The sequence below is a fragment of the Molossus molossus genome, unplaced genomic scaffold (assembly GCF_014108415.1).
Source record: "Molossus molossus isolate mMolMol1 unplaced genomic scaffold, mMolMol1.p scaffold_m16_p_3, whole genome shotgun sequence".
Lineage (NCBI taxonomy): Eukaryota > Metazoa > Chordata > Mammalia > Chiroptera > Molossidae > Molossus > Molossus molossus.
The window spans coordinates 125,250,577-125,266,375 of record NW_023425366.1 but is presented as its reverse complement, the minus strand read 5'-3'; the positions used below and the strand labels follow the sequence as shown (position 1 = coordinate 125,266,375).

The following is a 15,799-nucleotide window of genomic DNA, read 5'->3' as shown; positions in this document are numbered from 1 at the left end:
TTGTGTGGGGTCTTTATGATCAGACGATCCTAGAACTTTGTTCAAGCTGGGGCTAAGGGCGGGAAATTGGACAATGGAGGCAGGTGGGCTCTTGCCTGATTCCATCCGGCACAGAAGGAACAAGACTGGGAGACTTCCAACAGCTGTCTTCTAGACAAGCATGTCACGGGACAGTTTCTGGAGAACTTCTCTCTCTCTCTTTTCAGTGACCCCCTAACCCCCAAAACTTTCTCTAGTGCCTGCCCCCTGGCCCTCTTTTAGGCTGTTTTAGTACTTGCCAGGACTTCCCTTGTGAAATCTCCAAGACCATACCTAGGAAGCGGGACTGAAGGAAAGAGACCAATTGCTTCCACAAGTCAGGGACAGACAACCACAGGAGCACCAGGGAGACCAGCAAAACCAGTGTTGGTTTTTATTGAGATGTCAAGGTAGAGTAACGCCGAAGAGCAGAGCCGACTTGAGTACAGAGGCAGGAATTAAGGGTTTCATAGACAGGCAGGCCTCGGTCTCCGGACTAGGAGAAAGTAGTGGGTGATTTGGGTGCTCACAAGGACTTCAGGAAGGCCCTATATTTGTCCAGGAAAGGAACAGACAGCGTGTTCAGCTCTTGCCGAAGTTCCTCCAGAGCCCTGTCCCGCTCTTCCTGGGTTCCCGTCATCTGCTGCCTATAATAGGTGATGTACAAGTTCACCCAGTCATCCACTATAGTCATCATGGCTTCTTCGGAGACATGGGGTTCACTGAAGACCTGGGTGAGGGAGGTCAGCAATGTAAGTCAGAAACAACCCACACCCACATACTCTGACATCCTCTTCTCTCTGGGTTGTATTCCCTGTCCCTAATTAGTTGTTTCCATCAACTCCAGCGTTACTCTCCCAGCTACAAATGATTCTCCCTTCCCTGCCCTCGCCACCCCTCAACACTCCAGGCCTGTCCTTTGAAACAGAGTCCCTGGGCTTACCTGCTGATTCAGCAGAGCATTGAATTGCTTTATTCCTGTGGAGATGACATCTTTATTAGCCTGAAGAAGAGCCATCTGCCTGTTTAGAGAAAGAAAATTTAAGTATCCTTTCCCTCATCCCTAGGTAGTTCCCCCAATTTCCTCTCTCCTCTTAAAGATTCCTGGTGCCCTGCAGGGTCAGCCCCCCCACCCCCCCACCCCAATACCTTTCAAATCCTGCCCTGATCTGAAATTACATTTCTCCCACTTTGGCTCACCTTGAGGACCAACGGTGCTGTTATGTCTCACCCACACTTTCAGAGAATGTGTGTCCCTTTGCGCCAAGCTAGATGCAGGCAAGGAGTCAAGCGCCAGCCTAAGAGGGAAACGCCCTGCATCTGGGTCCTGAGGGAGGGTGATAGGTCAACCAGGGGAGGGGAAGGAGGGAGAGGCGTCCCTGAAGTTAGAAAGATAGCAAGGCCATGAGGCACAGATAAGTGGAGAGACCCAGAAAGCCAGACCAGGGCCAGATCCTGGCCCTCTACCCACATCGCAGTATCCAGGCTCCAAATGCTAACAAAACTAACATTAACTGACCCCCTATTACATGACAGGCACTTTAAAATCATCACATCAATATAATGGCAATTATTCTCCCAGTTCATAGATGATATATTAAGAGCAGCTTATATTTATCACTGATGCCAGGCACTGTTAGGCAAGTGCAAGTCATGTCACGATTTACACATGGGCCATCTGTAAGATGTGGGGACTGAACTGTACCAGGCTGTGCTCTGCCAGAATGGAGACATAGTTGTCTTGTTCTCTAACATATCATTAGATACTCAACAAAGTAGAAAATCTCCTTCTTCTTTTTAAATATTTTCCTAATGTTTTCCATTTTTAATAGATGTTTTTCAAATTTCAAAACAACACAGACTAATTGAGTTAAGTGAAACATTACAAAAACTGTACTCTGAAAAGGTGATTATTTTTGTTCCCTTCCTCTACAGCATTAAAGATGTGTGTGTTTCCCGTTACATCTTTCTGAATTCAAAAACCAGCATTCATACTTCATAGGTGCCTATACATTCATAGATATTTGTTAATTTTATTTTTTGTTTATAGCATTTTCTTAATTAACATACAGCAAAATTGACCTCATTTTGGTATACAATTTGTGAATTTTAATACATAGATTCATGGTCACCGGTTCAATTCCCAATCAGGCACATGCCCAGGTTGTGGGCCCAATCCCCAGTTGGGGGCATGCAGGAGGTAGCCAATTGATGTTCTTTCTTGTCGATGTTTCTATCTCTCTCTCTTTCCCCCTTCCTCTCTCTCTAAAATCAATTTTAAAAAAATGTAGATTCGTGTAACTACTACCACAATCAGGACACAGAACATTTCCATCACCCCAAAAAACTCCTTCATGCCACCCCTTTATGGTCTCCTCCAGTCCCATCCCTAAACCCTGCCAATAATCGATCTGTTCTCCATCACCACAGCTCAGTGTTTTTGAGGATATCTTATAATGGAATCATATAGTGTTGGAATCAAGCTTTAAAACTGGCTTCTTTCACTTAGAATAATGCCTTTAAGATTCATCCAAGTTTTTGCAAGTAGCAATCATTTGATCCTTATCACTGCTGTGTGCATCGCACGAATACATCCAGTTTATCATTCACCCACTGATGAACAACTGGATTGTTTGCAGCTTGGGACAAGCTTGAGTAGAGCTATAAATTTTTGTCTACAGATTTTTGTGCCAATATGTTTTCATCTATCTAGAGTAGAAATGACTTGTTACCACCAGGACAAGTAATTGCAATACAACCTGACAAAGTTTTTCCGAGGAATAATTTGACAATACTTGTTCAAATTAAAATATACATACCTTTGGCCAGGCCAGTGTGGCTCAGTGGATTGAGCATCGTCCCATGAACTGAGAGGTCCTGGTTTGATTCCTGGTCAGGGCACATGCCTGGGTTGTGGGTTTGATCTCCATCAGGGGACATGCAGGAGACAGCTGATCAATGTTTCTCTCTTACATCGATGTTTCTATCTCTCTCTTTCGTCCTCTCTCTCTAAAAAAAATCAATAAAATATGCATACCTTTTAACCCAATGATTCTGCTTTGGCCTCTATTTTAAAGAAATATTCATTTTCAATGTACAAAAAGGCCTGTACAAAGAATTTACCATACCAGTTTGAAATCATGAAAAGGCAAAATCAACCGGAAGGTCCATTAATATGGGGAATCTAAAGAAATTATGACACATTCATACCAAGGCATGACATGCAGTTAGTAAAATAAATGAGGTTGATATATATGCGCTGATATGAAAAGATCTCTAAGGTGATGTTAAACAAACTACAGTTAGAGCAGGACATCCAGGCTGCGAGTATGGGCAATGAGAATGAGACTAAATGTCAAACTCTGTGTGTGTGTGTGTGTGTGTGTGTGTGTGTGTGTGTGTAGAATGGTAAACAATATTTATTTCTGGGGATTGATGGGCATTAGTTGGGAAATGAAAAGAGGGATAAATGTCAAGTGAGAATTTGACGTGTGTGTGTGTGTGTGTGTGTGTGTGTGTGTGTGTGTAGAATGGTAAACAATATTTATTTCTGGGGATTGATGGGCATTAGTTGGGAAATGAAAAGAGGGATAAATGTCAAGTGAGAATTTGACCTTACCTCTCTATATTATTGTTTAAATTCCTTGTATCCTTCTATTCTTTATGTAATTCATAAAAAAAAAATGCAAATTTAAAAAGAAAGGAAAAATGGTATAGTTCTAAAATCCTTAGCCGCAGGTTTAAATCCTGCCCCGGTGCCTACAACAGTAGCAGCTCTCACTAAATCTTTGTTAAATGAATAAATGAATGACTGTTTTGGCCATCTTCAGTTCTGCAACTGAAGCTGCTTCACATATATAAGCCTCAGTTTTGTCTGTAAAGGAGGAATAAAGTAATACCTACCTTACAAAGGCTATTCATTCCACAAGTAGGATTTGGTACCTACCTTTGTGCCAGGCACTGGCACGAGGCACTGGGAATATATCAGTACCAAAGACAACCTTTCTGTCCTCCTGGAGCTTATGTCCTACTGGGGGGGGGGGGGGGGTGAGAGGATGAATGAAAAGTGGCCAAGTCTGAGAAATGGGCACGGCCCATCTACAGAGTTTTGCAGACCATGACAAAAAGTTTGTGTTTTGTTTTCAATGTGAAGAAAAGCCATCGAGGCTAGTATCAATAAGACAAGAAATAACAAGTGTTGGAGAGGATATAGAGAAAAAGGAACCCTCATGCACTGCTGGTAGGAACGTAAACTGGTACAGCCACTGTGGAAGACGGTGTGAAGGTTCCTCAGAAAATTAAAAATAGAGCTACCTTGTGACTCAGCAACCCCTCTTCTGGGTATTTTCCCCAAAATTTTAAAACATGTACATGTAAAGATATATGTACCCCTATGCTCATTACAGCATTATTTATGGTAGCCAAGACATGGACACAAACAAAGTGTCTTTGATGGATGATTGGATAAAGAAGATGTGGTACATAATACAACGGAATACTCAGCCGTAAGAAAGAATGAAATATTGCCATTTGCGACAACGTGGATGGATCTTGAGAGTACCGTGCTAAGTGAAATAAGTCAGATGGGAAAGGACAAGAACCATGTGATTTCACTCATATGTGGGATATAAAACAGAAAATAACCTATGAACAAACAAAATAAGCAAACTCATAGACACAGATAACAGTATGGTGGTGACCAGAGGGTAACAGGTATGGAGGTAGAATTAAGAGGGAAAAGGGTCAAGTATGTGGTGATGGAAGGAGACTAGATTTTGGGTGGGAGCACACAATGCAATATACAGGTGGTGTATCATAAAATTGTACACTTGAAACTAATATAATGTTATTAATTAATGTTGCCCCAATACATTTAATTTAAAAAAAAGAAAAGCTATCGAAGGATTTGGAGGAGAATGCTACAAACTTCTTCCATAAAGCAATAGGTAGCCACTGAAAGGTTTTTAAGCAGGGGAGTTTTATTGATTGATTGATTTTTAGAGAGAGAAGTAGAGAGAGAAAAAGAGACATCAACTTGTTGTACCACTTATTTATGCATTCATTGATTGACTCTTGTATGTGTCCCGACCAGGGATCAAACTGACAACCTTGGTATATGGGTACAATGCTCCAACCAACTGAGCTACCCAGCCAGGGACTTTAAGCTGGGGAGTTTTAAGCTGCGTGGAAAATGGACTGTAATGAGTGTTGACTGTGTGGGGGTTCAAAACAAGTCACCTCAAGGTGTGCCTCTGTGGTATGCAGATTGTTTTGATCTAGAGGAAACCGAAACACTGTTGGCTCAATAACTTCTTCCCTGACTTAATTACCTAGTACAGGTCCTCCTGCCCATAATAAGAGATAATCAGAGATAACATTTTTAACCTATAGATGGGGCAAGGAAACATTATTATTATTATTATTATTATTGAAAGTATTACAGATGTTCCCCTTTTTTTCCCATTGACCCCCTCCCTCCCAATCTCACCCTATTCCTGTCTTCCCAACCTAATATCCATGTATATTGGTTGTGCATATATACATATAAGTTCTTTGGTTTTCACTGGAGATTTTCAAGATGGTGGCGGGGAGGAATGGAGCAAGGGTGAGTGTGTGAGAGTGTGAGTGAGTGTGACAGAGTATGAGTGGACATGAGTATGGAAGAGCAACCTCAAGCAGTGCAGAAACGTAGGGCAGAGGGTTTCTATTCTGTGGATGAGAAGCAGCCAGCTACCATGGTAAGTGGCTTGTCAGGGTGCTTCTCCCTGCATGGCCAGAAGTCCCTGCCATTTTGGAAGATCCTTGGTCTTCTCTGGGAGGAGGCAGCAGGGAGCAGATGGAGCTGAGCCACCTGAGTCCACCAGTTCGCCTTGTACCACTGGACCAGTGGACCCCACTGTGTCAATGTGGACCACCTCACAGTAGCAGTGCTATTGAGGTGCCTGCTGTGGTAGCCACAACCGGCCAGGAGCTGAACACCCTCCCCCACAGTAGCAGCCTGATGGGAGCAGAGCACCATCCCCCACAGCTGCAGCCTGAGCAGAACCAAACATCACCCCAAGCAGCAGCAAAATCCCGGGAGCTGAGCAGCCTCAGCCTCCAATAACAGGAGAGGATTGGGAGCTGAGAGTACCCCCTGGCAACAGCAGCAGCAGTAGCAGCACAAACCATGAGTTGACACTTGTCCCCAGCAGCATCAGCAGTGACTGATCAGGAGCTGAGCCTGACCAGGCAGCAGCACACCATAGCAACACCACAGCAGGAACCATGTACCCCAGAAGCATACCAGCTGGACCCACACACCCCAGGAACACTTACCAGGACAGACCAATACCAGCCGCCAGTTGTCAATCCTCCAGGATCCACAGTAGGCAAGAGGCACCACACACCAAAACAGTCTGGGAGGCACAGCAGCCTTATTTGATACACACTGACATGCCTACACATTCCAACATCCCTAACCAGGCCTAGCACTACCAGACTGCTAAAATGGTAAGACAAAGAAACAACACGCAAATGAAAGAAAAGGAGGAATCACCAGAAAACAAGCTACATGAAATGAAAGAAAGCAATTTGTCAGATAAAAAATTCAAAACAATGACTTTAAGGGTGCTCAAACAATGTAGTGAAAACTATAAGCAACTTAATAGGAATTATGAAGAGCTCAGGGGGAACTATATCAGCTTAAAAAAAGAAGTAGAAGCTATGAATAAAAATCAAGACTAAATAAAGAATGACACAGTGGTTATGAAATATACCTTAGAAGGATTCAATAGTAGATTAGAAGAAGCTGAAGACAGAATCAGTGAGTTAGAAGATAAGGTAGACAAAACGCCCAAATAGCTCTGGCTGGTTTTGCTCAGTGGTTAAACCATCAGCCCTTGGACCAATGAGTCTCAGGTTCGATTCTGGTCAAGGACACGTACCTCAGTTGCAGTTCAGTCCCTGGCCCTGGTCAGGGTTGTGCAAGAGGCAACCAGTCAATGTGTTTCTCATATCAATGTTTTTTTCCTCTCTCTCTTTATCCCCCCACCCCCAATTCTGTCTGAGGATAAATGGGAAACTATCCTTAGGTGAGGATTAAAAACAAACAAAAAACAAACACACACCCAAATAGAGCAGCAAATGGGGAAAACAGTTAAACAGCAGGAGGAGAGTTTAAGGGAGCTTTGGGCCAATACAAAATGTAACATCATTCGTATGATAGGGGTACCAGAAGGAGAAGAATCAGAGAAAGGAATAGAGAATCTGTTTGAAAAAATAATCACAGAAAACTTCCCTAATTTGGTGAAAGAAAAAGTCACACAAGTCCAGGAAACACAGAGAGTCCCAAGAAAAATTAACCCAAAAAGACCCACAGCTAGACACATCATAATTAAAATGGAAAACATTAAAAACAAAGAAAGAATCTTAAAGGAAGCAAGAGAGAGACAGAAAGTTACCTACAAGGCAGCTTCCATTAGACTGTCAGCTGAATTCTCAATGGAAACACTGCAGACCAGGAGGGAGTGGCATGAAGTATACAAAGTAATAAAAGGCAAGGGACTGAATTCAAGACTACTCTATCTACTCTTCAAAACTGGAGGAGAAATGAAGAGCTTCACAGACATAAAAAAAGAAAAAGCTAAAGAAATTTATCACCACCAAAAAGCACTGTAAGAATTGCTAAAGGGATTGTTGTAAGAAGAAGAAAGAGAGAGACGGGGGGAGGGGAGGTGGAGGAACACAGGCATATAATAAAAATGGCAACTATTAATAATAACCTTAAATGTAAATGGCTTCAATGCTTCAATAAAAAGACATAGGGTAGCTATTAGATAAGAAAACACAACCAATATATATGCTGTCTACAAGAGACTCACCTTACAACAAAAGACTCACACAGGATGAAAGTGAATGGATGAAAAAAAAAAAAATTCCAAGCAAATGGAAATAAAAAGAAAACCTGGTGTAATAATATTCATATCTGATAAAATAGACTTCAAAATGAGGGCCATAATAAGAGACAAAGAAGGTCACCACATAATATTAAAAGGATCAACCCAACAAGAGCATATATCCCTGGTAAACATATATGCACCAAAATATATTTTTCAATTTCTGGAGGACATCAAAGAAGAGATCAATAGTAATACAATCATAGTGGGTGACTTTAACACCCCACTGACACCACTGGATAGATCTTCTAGACAAAAAATTAATGATACACAGAATCCTTAAGTGGCAAACTAGATCAGTTGGACTTAATTGATATTTACAGAACATTTCACCCCAAAGCTGCAGAATATACATTCTTCTCAAGTGCACACAGGATATTCTCAAAGACAGACCACATGTTAGGACACACAAAGTAAATCTCTACAAATTCAAGAAGATTAAAATCATATCAAGCATCTTCTCAGATCACAATGGCATAAAACTAGAAATCAATTACAACAAAAACATTCAAACACATGGAGGCTAAATAGCATATTATCAAACAACAAATGGGTTACCAAGGAGATCAAGGAAGAAATCAAAAAATTCCTGGGAACCAATGAAAAAGAATACAAAATCTATGGGACGCAGTGAAAGCAGTCCTGAGAGGGAAGTTCATAACACTACAGGCCTACCTCAAGAAACAAGAGAACTTCCTTCCTGCCTGCCTGCCTTTCTTCCTTCCCTTCTTCCTTCCCTCCATCCTTCCCTCTTTCTGTCCCTTCCTTTCTTCCCTTCCTTCCCTTCCTTCCTTCCTTCCTCCCTTCCTTCCTTCCTTCCTTCCTCCCTCCCTCCCTCCCTCCCTCCCTCCCTCCCTCCTCCCTCCCTTCCTTCCTTCCTTCCTTCCTTCCTTCCTTTCCCTCCCTTCCTCCCTTCTTTCCTTCCTCCCTTCTTTCCTTCCTCTTTCCCTCCCTTGGCTGAAAAAACAAAAAGAATTTAAAAAAAAAAAAAAAAAGAAACAAGAAAAATTCTTAACTGACTTTCCAACCCTACAACTTAAAGAACTAGAAAGGAAACAAACAAAAAACCCAGAGCAAGTAGAAGAAAAGAAATAGTAAAGGTCAGACAGAAATAAACAATATAGAAACTAAAAAAACAAACAAACAATTCAAAAGATCAATGAAACAAAGAGCTGGTTCTTTGAAAAAATAAATAAGATTGATGGACTCTTAGCCAGACTCACCAAGAAAAAAAAAAGAGAGGACCCAAATAAACAAAATCAGAAATGAAAGAGAAGTAACAACTGACACCACAGAAATACAAAGGATCATTAAAACATACTAAGAACAGGTATATGCCAACAAATTTGACAATCTAGGTGAAATAGACAAATTTCTAGAAAAATATAGTGCCCCAAAACTGAACCAGGAAGAGATAGAAAACTTGAACAGACCAATAACAACTAAGGAAACTGAAGATGTAATCAAGAAACTCCCCGCAAACAAAAGCCCGGGCCTGGATGGCTTCATGGGGGAGTTTTAACAAACATTCAAAGAAGATCTAATGCCCATTTTCCTCAAACTACTACAAAAAATGCAAGTAGATGGAACACTTCCAAACTCATTTTATGAAGCCAGCATAATCCAAAATCCAAAACCAGATAAAAACACTACAAAGAAAGAAAACTACCAGCCAATATCCCTGATGAACACAGATGCCAAAATCCTTAACAAAATATTAGCAAATCAGATCCAGTAATACACAAAAAAATTAATCATGATGACAAAGTGAGATTCATCTCAGGGATGCAAGGATGGTACAATATTTGCAAACCAATAAATGTGATACACCACATAAACAAAATAAAAGGAAAAAACCATATGATCATATCAATAGATGTTGGAAAATATTCAACAAAATCCAGCACCCATTTCTGATAAAAAATGATCAGCAATATTGGAATAGAGGTATCATATCTTGACATAACAAAGGCATATATAAAAAACCTACAGCCAACATCATACTCAATGGACAAAAACTAAAAGCATTTCTCTTAAGAATAGGAACAACACCACTCTTATTTAACATAGTACTGGAAGTCTTAGCCACAGCAATCAGACATGAAGAAAGAAAAAAAGGATCCAAATTGGAAAGGAGGAAGTGAAATTGTCATTATCTGCAGATGATATTATCTTGTACATAGAAAACCCTCAACACTCGATCAAAAATCTTCTAGATTTAGTAAATGAATTTGGCAAAGTAGCAGGATACAAAATTAACATCAAGAAATTGATGGCATTCTTATACACCAATCATGAACTCACAGAAAGAGAAACTAAAAAAACAATCCCGCCCTGGCCGGTTTGACTCAGAGGTTAGAGCGTCGGCCTGCGGTCCTGAGAGACCCGGGTTCGGTTCCCGCTAAGGGCGCGTACCTCGGTTGCAGTTTGTCCCCGGCCCTGGTCGGTTGTGCGGGTGGCAGCCACTTGATGTGTTCCTTTCACGTCGATGTTTCTCTCTCTCTCTCTGTTCCTCTCTCTCCCTCCCACTCTACCTGAACAAAAAATGGAAAAATGTCCTCGGGTGAGGATTAAAAAAAAAGAAAAGAAAAAAAAATCCCATTTACCATTGTGGTAAAAAATATTAAGATACCTAGGAATAAACTTAATCAAAGAAGTAAAGGACCTCTTCACAGAAAACTACAGGTCATTGAAAAACAAAATAGAGGAAGATATAAAAAAGTGGAAACCCATATACCTTGTTCGTGGATTGGAAGAATTAACATTATTAAAATGTCCATATTACCCAAAGGAATCTATGGATTCAATGCAATCCCCATCAAAATACCAATGACATATTTCACAGAACTATACCAAATACTCCAAAAGTGTATATGGAACCAAAAAAGACCTTGAATAGCCACAGCAATCTTGAGAAAGAAAAACAAAGTAGGAGGGATCACAATACTGATATCAGGTTATACTACAAAGCCATGTAATCAAAACAGCCTTGTACTGGCACAAGAACAGGCATATAGACCAATGGAACAGAACACAGAACACAGAAATTGACCCAAGTCATTATGCTCAACTAATACTTGACAAAGGTGGCAAGAGCATACAGTGGAGTAAAGACAGTCTCTTCAATAAATGGTGTTGGGAAAATTGGACAGCTACACACACAAAATGAAGCTAGACCACCAACTTACACCATACACAAGAAAAATCTCAAAATGGATAAAAGACTTAAATGAGACTTGTGAATCCATAAAAATCCTAGAAGAAAATGTAGGCAACAAAATTTCAGACATCACATGCAGCAGAATTTTCACTAATACAACACCTAAGGCAAGAGAACAGAAAAAATGAACACATGGGACTACATCAAACTGAAAGGCTTCTGCACAGCAAAAGAAACAAGCATCAAAATGGAAAGGGAACCCACTGTATGGGAGAGCATAATTGCCAATGACACATCAGATAAGGGGTTAATTTCCAATATATATAGAGTGCTCATACAACTCAACAAAAGGAAAACAAAGAACCCAATTAAAAATGGGCAGAGGACCCAAATAGACACCTCTCCAAACAGGACATATAAATGGCCAAGAGACATGAAAAAATGCTCAACGTTACTCATCAGAGAAATGCAAATTAAAACGACTATGACATGTCACCTCACACCTGCCAGAATGGCTGCCATTAACAAATCATCAAACAACAAGTGCTGGCAAGCATGTGAATAGAGGACTCTAGCACACTGCTGGTGGGAATACAGACTTGTGCAGCCACGTGGGATCACTGGGTCAAATGGAAGTTCCATTTTTAATTTTTTGAGGAAACACCATATTGTTTTCCATGGTGGCTGCACCAGTCTGCATTCCCACTAGCAGTGTACTAGAGTCCCCTTTTCTCCGAATCCTCGCCAGCACTTGTTTAACAATTTGTTGATATCCACCATTCTGGCAGGCGTGAGGTGATATGTCAGTCATTTTAATTTGCATCTCTCTGATGATTAGAGATGTTGAGCATTTTTCATATGTCTCCTGGCCATTTGTATGTATGGCCATTTGTATGTAATTACTAAACATCTGCCCTTCTCATCGTCCTGCAATAATCCTTTGAGGCCCCCTACCACATCTTTACTCAGAATGTCACAGATAGTACATTGGGGACGAAAAGTAGTGCTATAATAAATCAGAAATTCCTAACTAGACTGATCATGGTGGGTGGTCACACCCCAGGCATATAGGTTCTTTAGTGAAGGTTTAAGCAAACCCTGTCCATTGTTATTGTGCATCTGGTTTAACACACCTTTGAAATGCCAGATCACCCCATGAGGTCACTTTCCATCACTGGACTTGTCAGTTTTACTACAGAACCTCTATTTTGTCCACAATAGCAGGTACTATGTGCCAAACAGAGTTATGACACTCATATGGATGAAAAAGGGGTTCTACACAAAGTCACCTCACAGGACCATCTGATCATAAATTCCTAACTGGGCAGGTCATGGTGGGTAGTCACATTCCAGGCATATATTAGGTTTATCTTTGCCCTAAAGCAACCCCTGTCCATTTTCTCTGTGCAACTAGATCGGGGGTGGAGAATGTCTGGCCCTCAGGCCACATAAGGTCCAAGAAATTATTTGGTCTGGCCCTGCCAAAGCAACCACAGGTGGGACTTGAAATTCAATAAATCTAGAACCTTTATTCATAGCAACATAAATTTATATTAAGTGAATCATAATAGTAATGTAAATTTTGAGGGACAAGCAAAGAATGTCCATTATGAGATAGACAGGACACATACAAGTACATGATGGGACAGATATGTATGCTTCTCGTTGGCTGCTGGAGGTTCATCTGCCTGTATTATGGTGACTACTCAGAGGACAGTCAGTGCCAGGCAGGCTGGGAGTATACATATTAGAAAGTGTTAACACATTATGGCAAAACTACAGTGATTCAGTGATGATGAGACCAGGTGCGATGAGATGATTCCTCGAGACATTGATGACCTTGCCTCCGATGATTGACAACTTCTTTGTTGACACAGTCGACAACTCCAATCCAACATTGGATATTCCAAATCCAAGATGCAGGATTAGAACAGCGATCAAAGCAAAATAATCGCATCACTGGTGACACACACACTGGATAACTATTACAACTTAAGTGGTATAACATCCTACAAATGGCGACTACAAAGAAAAGTTGATGCAGAGTGTCGATCTTTCCAAGAGAAATGGACAAATGATTATTTTTTGTTGAAGTCAAAAGCAAATCTGTGTGCCCAGTTTGTGGCAATGTTTTGGCAGTAACAAAAAAAAAAAAGCCAATCTGGAGTATCATTACAGCTCAAAACATGCTAAACTCAATGAATCTGGATAAAATCAATCCTCTTTAGCAGACTTTGGAACCACACAAGGCCTCATTGTGACAGAGACAACGTTATTCAGATGAGTTGTGTAGTGAGCAAGCTAATTGCAAAGAAGGTGGGGCCGCATGTAGAGAGGGAATTTGTGAAAGTGCATGGGGGCTGCTGCGGAGCTGTTAGTCCCAGAAAAGTAAAAACAAATTGTTTCAGAGGGTTAGTTTGTCTCTGAGAACCGTCTCAGATCAGATTATTGATTTAGCACAAGATATTGAAAAAACACTGAAGGATTCTGCAGATTTCCTGTTTTTCTCTCTGGCTTGCGGGATAACTGCAGAGTTTGACACTCGAGAGGAACTGCTGTCACTGGAAGCCATGCAGGGCACTACAAGATGTGAGGACTTGTTTGAGAGACTTGTTTTATCAATGAAAAAATTTGAGCTAACATTTGAAAAGTTAAGTGGCCTTACAATAGATGGAGCTCCAGCCATGGGTTGGCTCACGAAAAGGGTTAATTGCATTTGTCAAAAAAAGAACTGAATCGTCTGTCTGGGCCCAAGTGATTTAATTATATGCCACTGCATCATACACCAAGAAAATCTCTGTGCACAATCATTGCAACTCAACAATGTGATGTCAACAGTAGTGTCATGTATGAATTCTGTCAAAAGCAGAGGGTTTAACAGCCGAAGGGAGTAACTGAATGATCTTGTTTATCACTGTGAATTGTGGTGGTTGAGTCCTGGGAGCATGCTCATGAGGTTTTAGAAACTGCAGGATGAAGTCAAGCAGCTCATGGAGATGAAGGGAAACCTGTCAGGGAACTCAATGATAGCAAGTGGCTGTGTGATTTAGTGTTCATGGTGGACATTATCAAGTACCTTTCAGAGCTGAATGTCAAGATGCAGGGCCCCAACCAGCTTCTCAGCTCCCTGCTTTCAAACATGAAATCATTTGAAGCTAAATTAAGGCTGTAGAAAGTGCAACTTGAAATAACACAGTGCATTTCCCTGCTCTGGAAGGACAAAATCCTTCCATGACACTTGAATATGCTGGTGAATGTGGGAAACTAATTGAGGCATTTAATGAAAAATTCAAGGATGTGAAAAGTAAACAAATGGAAGGGAACATCTTTGCTACACTGTTCAATGTGGAACCAGCTGATGTGCCTGATCATTCAGCTGCAAAGCGATGATGACCAAAAACTAGGTACAACCACCTCCCACTGCTTGAGCTCTACAAACGTTACATAAGCAATGATGAATTTCCCACTTTGAGGAGACATGCATTGATATATGCACCTGTGTTCAGAACAACTTACTGCTTTAAGCAGGTCTTTTCAAAACTTACCATTGCAGAGTCGACTGCGCTCCAGACTGACGAACACAAACCTGGACAAGCAGTTGTGAGTAGCAACATCATCAGTACAGCTGACGTCACAGCCTCACCACAGAGAAGCAGGTCCAGCCCTCACATCAGGGGTGAGTTAATCAAATGTTTGCCCAAATAGAGCAGGCTAATTTTTAAAGTTGATAATTTTGTATGGCCCGAAAATTATGTTATAAATGCCACATGGCCCTTGGCAGAACAAAAGTTTCCCACCCCAATACAGATTAACACTCCTTTGGAAATGACTCTTTTGTCCTGTAATCCAATTCCCACCTTCATATAATCTTCCTTATGTTCCCTCCTTTTTTTTTTTTTTTTTTTGAGTACATTTATTAAAGATGGGGAGACAGTGAAACAAGGAGGGGCTCAGGCAACAGGACAGAGACCAGGCGGGGCTGCTGTCAGCTCACTGGAGAGAGAGAAGCGGGCCTTGGACACAGGCTCAGGGGTTAGCCCGGGACGAGCTGCCGCTGCCTGCTGCTCCCCTGGCTGCGAGTCTCATGTGAACCCTTAGAGATGAGGAGAAAGAAATTCACTCAAAAAAGAGATTCAGGTGGGTGTGCCCCAAGGAGGGGGCACAAGCCCTATGTTCCCTCTTTAATTCCACACTGCCATTCTGAGAAGCATTTTTCAGTCTGTTGAGATCTTGCTTCTAGTAGCACGTTCTGTTTGGCTAAAAAAAAAATTTTTTTTCTTATATATGCTGCCAAAGTGAGCACTCAAATTCTTATAAAAATTCTGTACAGGTTTGGATATTCTTATGTCAACACTCATTCAATCCTCATCCCAACCGTATATGGTGGGTGCTAGTATTATTTCCATTTTACAGATGAAGAAACTGAAGGACAGAAAGGTAAGAAACTTGCCCAAGATCTCACAGATATTGACACTCACAGAAGCTAAGATATTACATGTTTGCAGCCCTTCAATTTTTCACTCCAAGGAACAATTCAAAACTTTTTTTAAAATAAAGAAACAGAAAGTCCCCTGGGTCTATCTCAGCCTCAGAGAGACTGTACAGGTCTAAGATAAGATGAGGTGGAATAGAAGGGTGTTCCAGGCTGAAACAAGGATGGGCATCCCAGAGGAAGGTGATAGTT

The 15,799-nt window shown here is 41.1% G+C and overlaps 1 protein-coding gene across 1 annotated transcript; it reads right to left on the bottom strand.

Moving 5' to 3' along the window:
• Positions 1–386: 386 nt before the first annotated feature.
• On the bottom strand, positions 387–1,351 carry LOC118642274 (alpha hemoglobin stabilizing protein). Its single transcript, XM_036279943.1, has 3 exons — positions 1,219–1,351; positions 962–1,040; positions 387–748 (listed from the first exon to the last, which is right to left on the bottom strand). The coding sequence occupies exons 2-3, from the start codon at positions 1,034–1,036 to the stop codon at positions 545–547; spliced, it is 279 nt and encodes a 92-aa protein (XP_036135836.1). The 5' UTR covers positions 1,037–1,040; positions 1,219–1,351; the 3' UTR covers positions 387–544.
• Positions 1,352–15,799: the final 14,448 nt, after the last annotated feature.